This window comes from Cydia strobilella, chromosome 4 (genome assembly GCF_947568885.1).
Source record: "Cydia strobilella chromosome 4, ilCydStro3.1, whole genome shotgun sequence".
Classification (NCBI taxonomy): Eukaryota; Metazoa; Arthropoda; class Insecta; order Lepidoptera; family Tortricidae; genus Cydia; species Cydia strobilella.
Window position 1 is genome coordinate 10,146,954 of NC_086044.1, and position 18,873 is coordinate 10,165,826.

At 38.2% G+C, this 18,873-nt stretch overlaps 1 protein-coding gene across 1 annotated transcript in view; it reads right to left on the reverse strand.

Moving 5' to 3' along the window:
• Window positions 1-4,734: 4,734 nt before the first annotated feature.
• Window positions 4,735-18,873, reverse strand: part of LOC134740992 (protein 60A) — a 32,449-nt gene continuing 18,310 nt past the window's right edge. Inside the window, exons 2-7 of the mRNA XM_063673708.1 lie at window positions 11,346-11,532; window positions 10,409-10,563; window positions 9,936-10,136; window positions 9,398-9,471; window positions 7,346-7,480; window positions 4,735-7,126 (exon numbers count right to left, since the gene is read on the reverse strand). Of these exons, the coding sequence (XP_063529778.1) occupies window positions 7,001-7,126; window positions 7,346-7,480; window positions 9,398-9,471; window positions 9,936-10,136; window positions 10,409-10,563; window positions 11,346-11,532 (878 nt within the window). The 3' untranslated portion in view covers window positions 4,735-7,000. The remainder of the gene's footprint in view (window positions 7,127-7,345; window positions 7,481-9,397; window positions 9,472-9,935; window positions 10,137-10,408; window positions 10,564-11,345; window positions 11,533-18,873) is intronic.

Below are 18,873 nucleotides of genomic sequence, written 5' to 3' on the forward strand. Positions count from 1 at the left end.
CTCTACTTTGTAGGCTCGATGACCTTCTTCCGTCACTATTTTTGCGGGGACCCAGTTTTGATGACCTTTTCGTAGCATCACGTTTTCATTACTAACAAACTCTTTATTTTCCTTTTTTCCTCTGTCTGCATATTTCTTTTCCTCTTCTTTAATTTTTTGTAATTGTTTAGTGACATTTCTTATTATTTTTGGTATAAAGAGTTTACTGTTTGTAGGAAGTAAGGTTTTAGTCCTTCTATTAAACATCCTTTGTGCCGGTGACCCAAGATCTAGTCGGGGTGTGTTCCTGTGATGTAGTAACGCTAATTGTAAGTCTGTGTTGTCTTCCATACATTTTTTCATTAAGTTTTTTGCTTCTTGAACATAGCGTTCCGATAATCCGTTGGAGCGTGGAAAGTGTGGACTTGATATTCTGTGTTCAAAGTTCCATTCCTTTCTGAATTGTCTAAACTCTTGGCAGTCATATTGTTTACCACCATCAGTCAATAGTATATCTGGAATTCCAAATGTTGCAAACCAAGATTTCAGATTGTCAATTATGTCCCAGCTGGTAACTCTTTTCAGTTCCTTAAAGTCAAAGAAACCTGAGTAGCCATCTGCTATCACTATATAGTCTTTGCCTTTCAAATGAAATAAATCCGTTGCCACAAGACTCCAAGGGCGTTCTGGTGCTGTTTGTACAACAATAGGCTCCATTGGATTATCATTTTGTACTTTTGCACATGCTGTACAAGATTTCGTGTAATTGACTAAATCCGTAGTCATACCTGGCCAAAATACGTTATCTCGGGCGAGCCGTATTGTGCCTTGAATACCTTTGTGACCCAGGTGGCATTGTTTCATCACTAGTGGTACCATTGATATGGGTACTAGTACCCTGTCGTTTTTGAAAATGAGGTCGTTGTATACACTGAGTGTTTCTCTATAGTGCCAGTATTTTTTTAAGTTATCTGGTAATTGCCCCATTTTTTCAGGCCACCCATCTTGTATAATTTGTTTTAAGTTTTTCAACTCACTGCTATTCTGAATTTCTTGTTTGATTTCTTCTCTGCGGTTTTTTGAAAATGGCACAATAGCACATATTTGTAAGTTTTCTGAGTTAACATCTTCACAGTTTAGCTTCTCACAATCTCGACTCAAAGTGTCGGCTACATACATCTCCGAACCCTTTTTATATGTCACTTTGGGATTATATGGCAAAATCTGGTATAACATTCTTTGTAGTCTTGGTGGTGCACTGGTAAGTGGTTTTCTGAAAATTGTTTCTAAAGGTTTATGATCAGATTCTATTGTTAAGTCCTTGCAACCCCAGATATAGTTATGGAATTTTTTACAAGCCACTAAGATTGCATTGGCCTCTTTTTCCAGCTGACTATAGCCTTGCTCAGTTTTAGTGAAAGATTTAGCACAGTAAGCAATAGGTTTTTCTTTTTGAATCATTACACCACCACAGGCATAACTACTAGAATCAACTGAGAGCAAAATTGGTGCTTGAGGATCATAAAATCCCAGAACAGGTGGGTTTTTTAACAGCTCTTTTAATTTGATGAATGCTTGTTCTTGTGGTTGATCCCAAACCCATTCTACATCTTTGTGTAATAATTGTCTCAGGGGGCTGGTAATGTCTGCCATATTTTTTATGAATTTTGACAAGTAGGTAATTAATCCTAGAAACCGTTGCAGTTCTTTTACGTTTTCTGGTCTCTTAATTTTTGTGATGGTTTCTATTTTTTCCGGATCGGGCTTTAAGCCTTCGCTGGTTACTATGTGGCCCAGAAATTTGACTTCTTGTGTACTGAACACACACTTTTCCTTATTAAGTTTAAGACCTGCGTTCCTAAACTTTTCTAGTACTCTCTGTGTAGTCTTCTCTAATTCGTCTTTACTGGGAGCATGTAGAAGTACATCATCCATTGACACCTCTGTATTTTCCAGGTCCGTTAAGAGTGAGCTCATAACTTGCTGGAAGACTTCTGGAGCTGATGCTAAGCCGAAGGGCATTCTTAAGCAAGAATATCTTCCAAAGGGTGTACTAAATGTGAGATACTCTGATGTGCGGGGTGTCACTTGCAGTTGCCAAAATCCTTTTCTACAGTCTAGCAGTGTGAACCATTTCGAGCCATGAATTCTGGCCGCAATTTCTTCAAGAGTATTAAGTGGGTAATGTCTCCTTTTTAAATTTTTGTTTATATCTGAGGGATCTAAGCACAGTCTTATTTTGTCATTTTTCTTCACCACAACCATAGGTGAAACAGCTGGTGTAGGCTTTGTCACTGGTTTTATTATTTTCTGTTCCACCATGCTATCCAACTCAGCTTTTACTTTTTGTCTTATGGTGTGGGGAATTTTACGTGCCGGGCATATTGGTAAATTTGGATTGTCTACTAAATCAATATCATATTTGTACTGTTTCAGGCAACCAATTCCTTCAAACAAGTCATCATTTATTGTAATAGCATCAATTCTCTTTACTAAATTTAATTTTTCACATGTTTTCCTGCCAAGAATTGGTGTCACTTTTTCATCAACAACATAGTATTTAATCAGGTTTTGCTGTCCTTTACTAATAGTCATCAGTTTGGTTTCACCTAAGACTTGCATCTTATGCCTTGAATAGGATGTTAGGTACCTGGTTGTTGATGGACTGACATGTGATTTTGTTCTATCCATTATTTCTCGGTTAATAACATTGCACCGACTGCCTGAATCAAGTTTGAACATCACTGTGACTCCATTAGGTAAGGTTAATGGCTCATACCAGTCTTCTGTACCCACATCATCATCAGTATCTATTGATGACACCATAAATCCATCTTCACTATCATATTCATCATTCTGGAGAAGTGAATCCACCGTTTTTATTTTGCAACATTTGGTGAGATGGTTTCTTCGGTTACATCTCAGGCATATTTTCTTAAAAGCAGGACAATTTCTCCGGCCATGTATAGTGTCACATCTGCCACAATGAAATGTCTCTTCACTTTTATCTTCTTTTTTCTTATTATTCATATTGACGTTTTCTTCTTTTTTCTTAATATTTGTGTTTTTACTGTTCCAGGTAACCGCATCGACAGTAGGAGCCTGCTTCATAGTTTTTACTTGCATTTTAACTTGCTCCGCTGAGCGGCTGAGATCAATCGTTTTTTGCAGTGTAAGGTCTTGTTCAGCTAACAACTTCTCTCTAAGGGAGTCGCTCCTTACTCCTACTACAATTCTGTCACGAATGAGGCTGTCCTCTAAGGTACCATAATCACAGTTTTTCACTTTGCTTTTAAGTTCTGTGAGAAATTCGTCAAATGGTTGGCCCTCTTTTTGTATTATGGTATTAAATATATACCTTTCATATGATTCGTTGATCTTTGGAGTGAAGTGATTTGTAAATTTGTCTTTAATGGTTTGTAATTTTAACTGCTCTTCACTAGTAAGATTGAACGTATTGTATATAACCACCGCGTCAGGTCCGATACATGCCATGAATACCGCCACTTGCACCGCTGGTTTTTTCTCTTCCAGGTTTGTAGCGATGGCATACCACTCGAATTGTTGGAGCCACAGCTTCCATGCCTTTGCTACATCTTCACTAGCGTTTATTATGAATTGTTTGGGCGGCTTTATGTTGACGTCTGTTTTGTTTTCGGCCATATTTTGATGGTTTTCCCTGGTTTCGGCACCATGTAATATTAAATAATACTTTTATTGAGATATATAAGATTTATTAACAAGAACATTGTACATTGCATCATCATGCATGTATTGACAATAATGACAGTGACAGATGGAAAACGCGGGAGACCTCCGGCCGGCGTTAAGGATGCGTTCCATGCTTCCATGTCAGAGATAAAGATTGTTTAGGAGAATCATAGAAAAATAAGTACGGAACTTAGTTCTGATTCTTTTTGCATTTAAAAGAGCATATTTTGGACTATATGCTGGTAGCAATAACTCAATACCGACAATAAGTACCCATTTGATTGACGATGACACATATTATCCCGTTTTATATGCGCTAGCAACAGTAGCAACTGATACGTTTGAAGTCGGTGCCAAGCTAAATTTTAAAAGCGCCAACACCCCGTCAAATTGAATGCCAATCCTGGTGTAGCTTGATAAAAAAGAAAGAATCAGTATATAACCAGTACCTATTGTAACTATTTGGCTTGGCACCGACTTCAAACGTATCAGTTGCTACTGTTGCTAGCGCGTATAAAACGGGATAATATATTATAATATATTATATATTATATTAATATATCCTTTTTGAAGTCGGTTAACTTCTTTCTTACAAGATTAATTTTATAAATGGAATTTGTATGCAACATTGCAGTCCCGAAATCGAGAATATATTATAGGCAAAGGATATAAAAGTGGGAGGGGGGGGGGGCACTTCTATTTATTCTTATAAACGTAAAAGCTATATGCATGCCATGTTTCATGCTTTCTGCCGGATGGGACACCTCCTACTAAATACTAATCACTAAATCAAACTAAAAAACTGAAAAATTGCATACTTTTATTTATGAATTGAATTGAATTATTATCACTGAATTATTTTATATATAGATAGGATTTTGTCACGTTATTATGGAGATCTGTCCACAACGTGGCCGTAACATTACCATGGAGATCTGTCCCCAACGTGACATTTTTTCGTGCATGCTACCGTATATACTAGGTCTATGATGCTACCGGTGTTCGTTGATTTATAAGACGTTATTACGTCAAAAGAAAACAATATTTTCAGGAAGACATTTTATTGCAAATCTATAAAAAATACAATTAACTTACTGCTACATAGGAGCTACCTAAAACATTATTAAATAAATGACTTCAATTGGTTGGCACGTAAATAAGTTTATCAACTTACAATATTACCTAATTAATTACTATTAGATTAAAGTTAAAAGTTGAATTTAAATTTTAGGCTTGAAGATCATTTGGCACTATAACTCTATTACTCGTATCATACCCTGTAGGATACTATCATCCACGCATATGTCTCTCTAAGCCTAACTTGGGCATACTTCGGCATATTAATTTAGTGCCACGTACCCTTAGTACCTACCCTCATAGATTAGTATATGTTATTACGGCCTACCCTTACGCATACGGGGGGGTGCCGTGGTCGACATGCTCGCGACCCCATTGCACCCCCCTCAACGGCATAGACGGAAACGCCGCAGGGGATGTTAGTGGGTATTCTCCTCCTCTTCCTCTGGCTAGCAGAGGAAGTTATGGGAGGAGCGAGTCCCACATACCACCCCCCAATGGGCTTCCCCAGCCCGGGGGTGAGATGCGTAAATGCATTTACCCCTGCGTCAAAACAAAAAAAAAAAGGACATTTTTGTTTCCGCATATGTATCGCACATATCAAACTTGCTGCTACTTTCACTTATGGTAGCCCCGCTATTCGGCATACCGTGCCATTACACTTTTTTTTTACATACCTCAAAAGTAAAAAACGGAAACCTTATAGGATCACTTTGTTATTCATCCGTCCGTCCGTCTGTCTGTCAAGACCCTTTATCTTTACCCTTTGCAGAAAATCAAACTTCCAAGTTAACGCAAAATAAAAGATATGGCCGTTTATGCCGCAAAAAATGTATAGTTCGACACTCAAGGGAATCAAATTTATTGGGTAGGTACTTCCCGTTGACTGTACTAACTCCCCTGAACTATGAAATTTGGCAAGTAATATCGTCTTATAGTGTTATTCATAAACGAGTTACTGGCTTGAATTAGCTATGAATCGTTTGTCTTTATCTGTCATTTTGTATTATGTATTTGTAAGAAAGGGATAACATAAATTTAACTATAGTGCGACATAAAATTGTAGAAATTAAATAAAACAGAACTAAAAAAAATCCATACTAAATTGTTGCCATGTTTAAGCATTTTACGTCAAAAATGTGACAGTTATGTAGGAAGTGGCGCCCTCAATAATTTTCTACAATTTCTTGTCGGACTATAAATCAGTCCCGTAAAGTTTTATGAATAAGGGGGTTACACTACAAGTACAGGGAATAATCTCTAAACTATTAATTTGTAAAAAATTAAAAAAATGTAAATAAAATAAGAAATAAGTTACATTTGTATGGAACCCTCGGTGGGCGAGTCCGACTCGCACTTGTCCGGTTTTTTTCATAAGACCTTGCCGACTCAGGCTTGACCAGGTTGCTTAACCGGTCTATACCTTAGATATAATAAAACCCATAAAATCTTACGTTACTTATATAGCCACCCATGATTATTTATTTATTTTTTGTTGGTTGCATTGCATAACACGCAATAAAAATACATGTTCTGTGTAAATTATGTCTGCCTATCACGGAACGTAAGCTAAAGCCCGCCAAACGACATGTCTTACATGTCTTTAAAATATCAGACAATCACAATTTGTTCTGAACCGTCAATTTAAAATTTTATTTAACTTGTATTATTTATTTACAACATCCATACATAACATAACACAATCTGAAAAATAATTAACTGTCTGTCTATAGGCAATTTATGTTCCGCTAACAGACAGACAGGCGGACAGCGCAAGCTTATTAATAGGGTTCAAAATGTCACGCGTCGGTACAGAACCTCAAAAAAAATTGCTTAACTGAAAAAGGACTAGTTTGTCAATTCAGTGTACATTTGATATGCGTCGACACGATATGTCTAATGTCTATACTCCAATACACATGTTTGCATTTGGATCGAAAAAGAAAGTTAATTTTAGATCCAACACTCATGTGAAGAGGACAAAGCTGTCTGACAAACGTAATAGATTATACTTTAAAAAAAACAACAACATTGATCCATGTCATTGCAGTAAGTCGAATTTGCCTCTATTACAACATAAAGATCTAATGAAGATAAAAAGCGTTTCTGATTGACTATAGACTATAGGTACTTTGACCCTTTTCAACGTAGCCATACACTGGCCTTGCGAATAGAACGAGACATTATCCTAGACATTAAGAAAATGTTGTATGCGCAATGCACGTTTAAAGAGTTAATGGCAGCCGCAACTCTTTACGACCATATTCTTGTACTTGCGCAGGATCACGTTGGCATCATCGGTGTAGTACAGAACAGATATAGGCGAAAGCTTGATCGGCGCACACGACGGTTTCGGCACCTGGAATGTTGGGAAAATACCAACCTTTAGATCATTTGTTTAAGGTAGGGAAAAATTATACCGGGTGGGTATACAATTCCGAAATTACAGTTGTAAGTTTCACTTACGCAGACGCAATGAGCTAGTGGTATGTATTTATTTTTTATTTGAACTAATCTGGTGAGTAAAATTTACAAGTCTAAATCAACTGTTCCTGGTAAAATAGCTCTTCGTACTGACCTGTGTGGGGTTCAACAGGTGTACCAATGTCTGCACTATGGCATGGTTGGTGGCGTTTTTATGTGCGTTTAGGGGGAAGTTGCACTCTCCACTGCAATAGAAAGCACCGTAACCATCGGGTGCGATAATCCAATCCTGGAATCAAACAACATATATATATTATTCACCTACATATTAGTATGTCAATTTATAGGCATTTTGCAGCTTTATTATAAAATAAACCAGCCAAGAGCATGTCGGGCCATGCTCAGTGTAGGGTTCCCACTGTAGTTACCCTTCCGTCACAATAGGCTAAACTATTACCTATATGTATAGAAGATTGTTAACAAAGGGATGAAATGATGCTTGGTGCCTTTCATCCGAGTTAAACAATCTACTTTTCATATCGAATACAAGGAGGAATTCGAGGAAACCAAAAAGATGAGGCAAATTTGCATAATCAGTAGGTACTTAATTAAAGTTAGCTGTCATCATCATATGTCAAATGTAGGATTTTTTAAACAACTTTTAAAACAGCCTAAATAATACCTATCTTAGAGATTTACAGCTATTATTATACCTATTAGGGTAACCTTTTGCCTTATTGCAGTGAAATGTCAAACCCCTTTCCGTAGGGACATTTCCTCATAAAACTGGTTGGTTCGCCACTCGACACAAAAGTTCCACTAAGTTGAATTATTTAACAGCGGTCGCGAAAACAAATTTGCGGAAACATTGAAAAATCTAGATGAAACATGATGTTGCACTTTCAAATATTTTTAAATCAACAATATCAGCTCAGCTCATTAAAGCGAGGTGATTCGTTGTGCCACTTGACGTTACAAAATGCGTTCCCATAACAAACTCCATAGTTGTTCGACAAGTTGGTCAACTCCAAGTTCACGTTTAACTAAAGAGTAGCTGATTTAATTAGTAGTACTACACTATCCTATTTCGTGCGTGATATATAAACTACAAGCCTTCTTCAAGGGTTCTTTTGTTGATGTACGTATGTACGTAATACATCTGCGAACAAACCACTGTGTGGTTTGGCAGAAGAACATATGTATTTAGTTGTACGTAAGATTTTTGAATAAACGTTTTATTTTTTTATTTTTTTTTATAATTTACTAAGTAGGTAAGTAGACCGATCGACGAGTCAATAAGCTTAATAATTGGGCTAATATCGATCTCAATACAAGTGACCCATATTTCCTCGTCGGTTCGTCACTATGTTGTCTTAAGGGGCCCACTGACTATCAGACCGCCGGACGATATCGGCCTGTCAGACAGTTCCGAACAACTGACAGGCCGATATCGTCCAGCGGACTGATAGTCAGTAGGCCCCTTTGGTGCTTATCTTATGTAATCGTTTTGCCAAATGGGGTGTTATAATATAAAGGGCGGCAGCTGATAGTAAATTATTACTATCAGTACAAACATAATAATGTACATTTGGGTTTTAGGATACTTCACTGTGCTTACGTAGCATATAAGTATAATACAATAAAGGTTAACTCAGCTAGCGAAGCCCTGATTTACTTGTTACGCCTTAACCATTTAAACTCCGAGCGAAATTAAAAAATCGTTAGTCATTGGACTCATTTGTTTCTCGTATACGTAGTGGTTAAGGGATATGAATTATGATGCCTCGTAAACGTCAGCAGACGCTCTGTTGGTGGATCGATAAACGGTAGCCAACAACACGTAAAAATATATTTAGTAATTTCTTTAGGATTGGGAATTTACGAGTATCTACAATTAAGAAGTTAACTTGAATGAAATGAAAGTTAGCAAACTATAAACTGCTAGATTAACTTGGAGTCAGCTGGTGTTGGCCAGGTATTTTATTGCGCCTTGATGTAATGTGACTGGAAACTGCCGGGAAGAACTTAGGTCATGAAAATTTGGCTTGCTGGTAAATTTTCAGGCCATAATTTCCCAGGAAAAAGAGTCAAGAGATTTGTAGTGATCATACAACTACGAACATCATCAACTTCTCAAATCAGATTGAGTAACATCAGTAACAACACTAATCATAATCAATTAATCATTAAGAAAATATATCCTTACCTGCCATTCTAAATCCTTGAAACTGACGTACAGGGTTTGAATTTCACAACTTCGAGTTGTCCAGTGTGATGTATCTGGAACCAATTTTAAGGTTGTTAGCGGGGAAGATACTATTTTATTTTGATCGTTGTAATTTTTCGTATCGGTTAAAGAAATCGACTGTACTCTATTAAATTTTAATGATAAGTGGAAACATGAGTGGATTAATACTATAATAAGCAAACCTAAATTAATGACTTGTATCCCTCATAGTTTTTAAGTTGATTTTATTTTCATTAATTGCAAATGGAGCGGATTGATGGACAAAAGAATGAACAGCGTGCTTAGTAACAGAGTTCCGATTGTCACACGTCGGAAGTTTTGGAACCCTAAAAATAATTTTCAAAATCAGTACAGATATGTACAGGGCTAGATTTCCATTATGGCTTATTGTTGTATCGGTCAAAAAAGTTATGTTGAAATAATTTAATTGGAAAAGTTATTCAACAAACATTTTTGGTACACATACCTACTCTCTAGCAAAAAATCGGCAACTAACCTGTGAGGGGGTTTCTCAGGTAATTCTCCGAAGAGCCCGTATTCCGCCACCGCCGCGCCTCGCGCTTCCGTCGCCCGCTGGCGTCTGCAGCGCTCAACTTGGGTCCGCTCTTAAAGAAAGCCACGAGGAAGGGCTGCTTGCCCTCCACTATAGCTCCTCTAGGCTCCTCAAGCCCGATTTCCTCTGGTTTCATGTGACGTTCTGAAATTTACAAGGTACGTTAATTAACTGTTGCCTAGTTTTATTTTAGAAATTGGATAATACCTCAAACAGAGCGACAACTGTTTAGCCTCACTGGGAATGGAATAGTGAAATTTGTTTTTATAACTGTTTTATTAAATTAACAGCTCTCCAAGTTTTCGCAAATTATTTTAACCGGAAGAGCTACCTACTACATACCTATAAGTTTTAGGTACTAATAATTCCTGAATAACAGACTTATGTAACAATGGTATACTCATATGATAGTGTACCTGGCTGCGAGTGCGGGTGGATGGTAATGAAAAACCCTCTATTGTCGGCGGGGGCGGTTAACCACGCGCTGAGCGCCTCCGTTACGTTCAGTTCCAACCAGCCCTCTGACGACGCGCTTGTGTTCACTGCCGCTACCTTCTCTAATTGTAGATTTCTGCAACGTTAAAAAAATTACATCATTTGTTTGTGCCATTTTTATTAATACCGTAAAATGGGGTGAGTAGGGATAAAACTGACATTCAAACCTCGATAACATTTTATTTTTACATATGCAAACTGAATGGTGAATATAATAAGTGTTCCGGACGTTTGTATTTTAGTTTTTATTTTATTTTGGGTAGTTCCATTTCATAACTGGCGATAAACAGGAAATCCCACCTCACCCCGTAGTCCCTCGTAATTGGGGTGAGATGGGATTTCATACCAAGGTGATTTTGGAAGATTGTTGGATCGTTTTTTTTTATTATGAGTATTACTATAGCTCCATTTTAAATTGGAATAAATTATTTTTGTAGCAGTAGCCTCAAAATCCCATCTCACCCTTCTTCATCCCTTCTCTCCCCATTCATAAGCAAACTCTCCCCATTTTACGGTACGTGGAGGTATTTTATGTGAGCGGTAATTCTGGTACAGGTGGACACTTAAGCCGATCGAATCTAAGCGACTAGTGTTTTCGTCATGTCTTAAATTTGATAGGTGAACTCTAATTATATGTATAGGGTGGGCCAGTGATAAATTTTCTTTTCGTATTGACGTATTTCGTTAAAATGCATTTATCATTGGCCCACCCTATACAATACACCCCAGGCAATGTTGGTGTACTACTTATAATGCATCACCGTCACTGTCGTATTAGTCTCAGTGGTAGTTGTGATATAAAAATCCGTCCGTAGAAGACGTTCTGGTCGTCGCCGTTGGAGTAGGAAATTTACCTACCCCAAGCTGTTGACGCTGATGACCCGATGCGCGACGACCGTGTACAGAGCTGTGGGGTCGTCGGTGTGCGCCGGAGCTTGGTGTAAGCGCAACTCGGCGGAGAGCAGCGCGGCGGAAGGCGGCGCGCCCGCCACCTCGAACCACACGTGCCGGCCGTGCTCATGCCGCAGCGCGCCCAAGTGATGCTCTAAAAGCAACAATAATTTTTAAGAAAAAAAAACCGACTTCAATAGGGGATGCCGCTGAAAGTTCACTTATTGTTGATGGTGCACTCTTAGATTCCAGACAATGAAATAAAAAAGGCAGCATCTTTTGCCTTATTAGGCAATTATTATGTAGAAAAGGAGGTAAAACCACCCACTAATCTAGTAGCATTTCGTTTCTGTAAGGGTCGCAGTTCTAACCTAACCTAACCTACTTTTCTGATAGCATTTCGTTTCTGTAAGGGTCACAGCTCTAACCTAACCTACTTTTCTGATAGCTGTTCTGTTCTGTGAGAATCGCAGTTCAAAACCCAACCACCCACCTAACCCACTTTTCTAGTAGCATTTCCGGGTCCGGATCAGAGTCTGGGTCCGTGTCCGGCTGTCCGGGTCCATATTTGGGTCAGAGTTCGGTCCGGGTCCGAGTTGGGATCCATGTTCAGACCCGGGTCCGGGTCCGAGTCCGGGTCCAAGTTTAGGTCTGGGTCCATAAGGAAGAGAACGATTCGCCAAACGTGAACTATGTGTCATTGGAGAGTTCCATTCTGATCATTATCAGCAGTTTCCATTTCATCAAATGTCACTTTTTTAAATGTAAATGCTGGATTTGTTGATAAAAAAACAAAAATCACTATAAGTATGCCTTTCACATTTGAGGAGTTCCCTCGATTCCTCATGGATCCCATCATCAGAACTTGAGCTTGACAAAAATGTTTCTTGAAAACCTAACTTGCTTAACAAACATGACGAAGAGGACAAATCGCCAAACGTGAACTATGCGTCATTGAAGAGTTCCGTTCTGATCATCATCAGCAGTTCCACTTCATCAAATGTCACTTTTTAAAATGGAAGTGCTGGATTTGTTTATAAAAATACAAAAATCACTATATGTGTGCCTTTCGCATTTGAGGAGTTCCCTCGATTCCTCATGGATCCTATCATCAGAACTCGAGCTTGACAAAAATGTTTCTTGAAAACCTAACTTGCTTAACAAACATAATGAAGAGGACAAATCGCCAAACGTGAACTATGCGTCATTGAAGAGTTCCGTTCTGATCATCATCAGCAGTTCCACTTCATCGAATGTCACATTTTAAAATGGAAGTGCTGGATTTGTTTATAAAAATACAAAAATCACTATATGTATGCCTTTCACATTTGAGGAGTTCCCTCGATTCCTCATGGATCCCATCATCAGAACTGGTTTTTGACAAAAACGGGACCAATCTGTATGTATATACTTATAATCAAAAAAATAATTTACAAAATCGGTCCAGAAATGACGGAGTTATGGAGTAACAAACATTAAAAAAAAAAAACATACAACCTAATTGAGAACCTCCTCCTTTGAAGGTCGGTTAAAAAAAGGTCAAGGTGTTAAAATCACTTCTCTAGAGAGCACTTTATAGCTTAAATTGTACCTCAGTAGGAAGACCTGCCTTTACTCCCTATAGGTAAAGGACTAGGTAGTGCCCTTGCACTTCGCTTGGCTCGTTCATGCATCATCACGGTTCATGAGATACAGCCTGGTGACAGACGGACAGACAGACAGACAGACAGACGGACAGCGGAGTCTTAGTAATAGGGTCCCGTTTTTACCCTTTGTACGGAACTATGTAAACTTAGTTATGTGGCTAAAACGACAACAGTCAGACGGATACAAGGCGGATAAAAGGTACATAAAAATATGTGTAATAAAAATAAACGTGTAACATGTGTGATAAAGATATACGTGTTAGTGATATTTTGTGTCTAGTTTACTATAAGTTTCCCTAAATAAAACATTTAAGTATTTCGTGGAGTTTTTATTTATTTATTTCGCTCCATGTTTGAGAGCACTATATCTACAATCATACCTCGGCATGAAAAGGGGTTGTCGGCCTCATAATACTATGCATTCGGTCGGCAACCCCTTACTTCCCAGCCTCTGTAGTAATATATCTCCTCTACGTAGCAGTTTATCTCATTAATGGATTTGATAGCGAGTGCAGTATAAGTAGGTATACATTATAGTCTGACCTGACTATACATAGACTATACAAATACATGCACGTCTGGACGACAATGATTACATATTCCATTCAGATTCACAATCGGTCGATAGGTAGGTAGTAGGTACTATGGTAAGTATGCATATTTGCATAACTGCTAATGCAATGCAATGCCTAACCTGTCTCAATTCCCTACTTTGAACCGAGACTCGGCATTCAAACACTTTTAGAAACTACATTAGGTAAGTACGCATCGATATTGAGGTGTAATGTAAACAACCGACGCAGTTTGTTCTTATCTGTACTTATACACAATTTAGATTAGTGGAATCGCTCATATAGGAAAAGCTATTCGCATGCTAATTGTAAGGCGAGGCAGAAGCAGGTGTTCGAGTCGTTCGGCGCGGTGGGTGTAACACGAGCCCAATACACGTATACTGTTTCTTTATTAATTACTTAACCACGCCTTGAATTCCAAATTTAGACATTATTTATTCTAATACATAATTGCGTCAAATCAATATCTAAGTATCTAACTACCTACTGACGCTACTGAGGTAATCGCTGAACGTGTTTTGTATAACACTTTTGCGATTATGCTTGCATTGCTTGCTGTAAAATGTGTATTGTAAAAAAATAAAGATACTCATACTCAATACTCATTTATTCATAACTACGCACGGGTAGTTCAACTAATTTACACAAAACTTTTACAAATTATACATATAAATTATAAATCTATCTATTAAAAAAAACCGCATCAAATTCCGTTGCCTAGTTTTAAAGATCTAAGCATACATAGGGACACACATACATACAGAGCGGAAAGCTACTTTGTTTTATACTATGTAGTGATTTTGGTAGTGATGAAGCCAATTTACATGTCAAGATACCTACCTAAAGTACCTATACAAGGAAAGATTCTGGGAAGCGACCTGATAAGCTTTCCTTGAACTGATTGTGTTCTAAACATTGCAAACCCGATACACAAACATCCATTCTATAAGCAGATGTTATAGAGGTATGTATATAACCTACCTATAATTTACTTAGTAGATATATTTAACCGACTACCTACGGGAAGGTTATGTTTATATCGTACAGGGTGCCCTGGGTGCCTAGCCGAGATGCCAATCGTTTGCGCTGTAGCGAACGAAACGGTTATCTCTCTCTATCACTCTTCAATATAAGTGCGACAGAGACATTAGCATTTCGTTCGCTACGGAGCGTAAACGATTGGCATCTTGGCTAGGCAACTAGGAACCCTGCCCTGCTAAGCCAATTAGCGATACCTATCTCAAATAATTGACTGCAAATACATACAAACTGATTTTCTTCCTTGTCGTATCCTCATGAGGGACGTGACGAATGTTGACACTCTTCACCAGTGCTCTCCAAGCCGCTCTGTGTTAGACCCAGTGTAAGTTAGCCTGCAATGTGGCGTTTGTCTCTGACGTTATTCTGTCCGCCCAACGCGTGGCCGTATGGCCAGTCCATAGATACGCTTCCTTGCCATGCTGTCAGTAATTATGAGCTTTTACAGGCTATCTGGACCCTGTCATGGTTTCGATTTTGATGGTCCAGGTTTCGGACGCGTACAAAACGAGAAAACAAGGTTCCGCATTAGTCTGATCTTTGTTTTGCGGTTTATGCTTCTGTTCTCTCATATTTGCTCGAGTCTTTTCACCGCAGCCTTTCCATCTGTGCTCTTCTAATCACCTCTTGGCCGCATTCACCATCGTCGCTTATTGAGATCCCATGTACAAACAAACTTGTGTAGGTACGTACCACCACCACCTCCAGATCGTGCAACTCGTTTGTTTTCTGCGTTTTACCAGGACGATCAATAAACATTAACTTCGTCTTGCAGCTTGCTTCTGTTGATTTTAAGACCATAATACTCATTACTGACGAGCTCAATCCTTCGCAGCTGCACTGCAAGTTCTTTTTCAGAGGCATCTATTATTAGTCATGTCATCTGCAAAACGGGGGTTATTGATTTTTTGGCCACCAGCCTGATATGAATACCATCCTCCCAGCCTTCCAATACCCTTTTCATTATGTGTTCACGGAAAATCAACATAGGTTTACTTTTTAAGTAAATTCTTAATACTACTGGGAATATTCGCAATATTATTCGGTATTTTCCCAATCTTACTTGGAAGTACATATTCCCCTTGCCTTGACCTCAACTATATTCGATACTCAAAACCAGTTAATATTGAATAATTTCAGAATTTAAGTCGTGATTTAAAACGAAAATGTAAAAATAAGATTTTTTCCCCTCACTAGCTCGGAAAGCCGTCTTTTATCCTTTAAAACAAGCGGGGAAAAACGCATTTTATCCACTAGTGGGGAAAGTAATTTGACCTTGAATGGAGCATGTTTAAGTAGCTTGACAGATAACAAAACGTAAAACGCTCATAATAATGGTTCGTTCGATATTAATTATCATTAAATAAATGGTTTGAGAATCTAATAAAAAATACCAAATTTAGCTTTATTTAATAATTTTAAGTCATAAACCATAAAATTCCATAAGAAACGTTAGATTTTTTATAATGATGTTAACGCACAAGTTGAGTCGATGCAATTTCAAAACGCATCGTTCATACGTCAGAACAGAAATGTCAACATTGTCAACAAAATTTTTACTTAAAAACACTTCTCACCGACTCACGTAAAAATCAGAATTTCCAGTGTTTTCTGTTATAATATCGTACAAAAATAAGTGATTCCAGTGATGAAGATGATCTAACGCCTGTGGATGTTGCACTTTCCTCGCTATAGTGAGGGGAAAAGTTTTGTGTTACACACGGGTGCAAATGTATTTTACTTCTTGTGTGTTGAAACACTCTCTACGCTCAGGATTCTATTTTAGAACCACTCGCTTCGCTCGTGGTTCAACTATAGAATCCTTTCGCTTGCTCCTGTTTCAATTCCACACTCGCGGGTAAAATACAACTTTGCACCCTTGTATAACAAATAACTATTATTACTAGTGCTGTACAATTCGATGGTTTCTTTTTTTTTTGTGGTCAAATCTTCTACGCTTTTTGTACAATAACAATTTGGATATTATCCATATAATGTACCTACCCAACTCAGTTTTTACTTTGTGTCCTGGGCTTCAATTCCCTTGAAGTTCGCAGGAGCAATAAGTAGTTGCGTGCAAGGTGCTCAGAAACAAGATTAACAGCATGGAACTGTAGTCGAAGTTGAACCAATTGAGCTTGTTTACTCAAAGAGTCAAGAATACAATACCATTGAGTGGTAAACCACAAATTAGGATAACTACCTCGTAGTAAAAGCAGATTATAACCGCCTTGAAATGTTAGTATAGATTAACGACCTATTTTTTTAACAATAGACTACAAAATACACTAACTAAATAATGGCTAACATAACATTTTTTGCATTTTACAACCTTTTTTACAAATTTTGAGTGTCGACAAAATGAATGCACTCTGTAGAAAAACGGCTACGGGATACCATAAAATTTCATTATATTATCGGCTCCATAGTCTTATCTTAAGAATAAAAATGCTTTGAAGGAAAAATAACACTTGAAACGTTTTGCATTTGGAGATAACAGATGTGCCGCCAGGGTCGCACTCGCATTGTTACAATTGATAAGAACTTGGTTTATCTGTTTATGTCGGAATGTTATTTAGTGGTATTTTTTCCTGAACTTTACTGCAATTTTAAAAGAGCGAGCGAGACACGAATTTAAAAAAAAATATCTGGCCTGTTATCAAATTGTAGGACACATTATGGTATGATTGTAGTCAAGTCTTAGTGTCTAACTGGTTTTCGCTCGTTCAGTACATGTGTTCTTTTTCAATTCCTGCTGATCTTTTACGCAACTTGGCTAAGTTTTACCGGATATGTATAGTAATTATACTTTTTTATCTCTCTACATCTTTTATTTAACACCAGAATACGTCCCTGTCGTGGCTAAGGTGGATATGATTTTACAAAAGATTGAATATGATATTATCTTTTTAGACCATTTTAACTCCATTCAACAAGGATTAAGGTTAAAATTCAATATACATGCAATGCACTTCTTACTTATTTTTGTAAGTAATTGGTTGGCGGCTACGAGAACAAAAGCAGATAATAGTATTGTAATAATACAATGCCATTGTTAGTACAGGTAAGTGCATCGAGTCAGTTCAAAAAATTATATCTATACACAACGCCCTCTTCATCGTCCCTGCGAGCAAGTCCCGCCGACGTCCGTACGTGCAGTCAGACGGCTCCCGGTCTTCGCCACATTGACCTTACTAAACAAATTTCCCCATGGAACTAGCCAGAAATCTAATAGGCATCATGAGATGAAGCCCTTTAGTACACGACATGTACATATGGGCCCAGGGATATATTATTTCCACGATTTTCTTATCGGTCCCATGGAAACCGGTCCCTTGTTCAGTATAGGCAATCATCTTAATACATTCGGGATCACAACCACAGGGCGGACACGCTATACATCAAAAATCACTTACGTTTCTATGTGTAAACGGCACGTCTGTACACGCGTCATGCGTCATTTTGTGAGTAAGTTGCTTAAAAACAGTACTGAGCGGCCGGCAAACGGCCGTCAATGTGCTGTCGCGTCGCGGGGCGAGGTAATTCGAATCGGAGGGGGGCGATGCGTGGCCGTTCTGTATAATAATACTTACTATTACTTATTCTGCGTCACAACCAATCACCCAGTATAAATTGGTCAGTAAGTATATACCTATTTGGTCTCCATTGTGAACTCAATCCATATTTGCTGGCAACCTTATGAATTTGACCGAAATAATCGTTTTAATAGAAACTTTGGTAGTTTTAATGTTCATTTATAAGAACCAAGCTTCAAATTAGCAACTAATTAAAATACCATTAAATATACTCGATACTCGTGTACCAAAGAGGATATATTAGGATAGAGCGGTACTGTCATAGTAAATTTTGTACCCACAGTAAATTCACTGCCATCTATCGACACACTTTAAACCTAAAAATGAAGATTTATAAAAATACGATAAAATGTATTTAAATATGGATGTTTTTTTCTTAATTGCATTAATCTCGTGCAATCTGTGGGTCAGTTTTACGCAGCGGGCATACAACGCCCTGCGCGTGCAATACAATAACGCGTTTAGAGTGCTGTTTGGGCTGCCGCGTTACTGCAGCGCGTCAACTATGTTTGCCGAGGCGCACACTGATAGTTTCGATGCAATAGTTAGAAAACGGTGTGCGTCATTAATCAACCGTCTTCGCCACAGCCCAAACAGTATTCTAAACGTGCTGGCGCAGCGCTGGGACTCCCCTTTGTGCGCG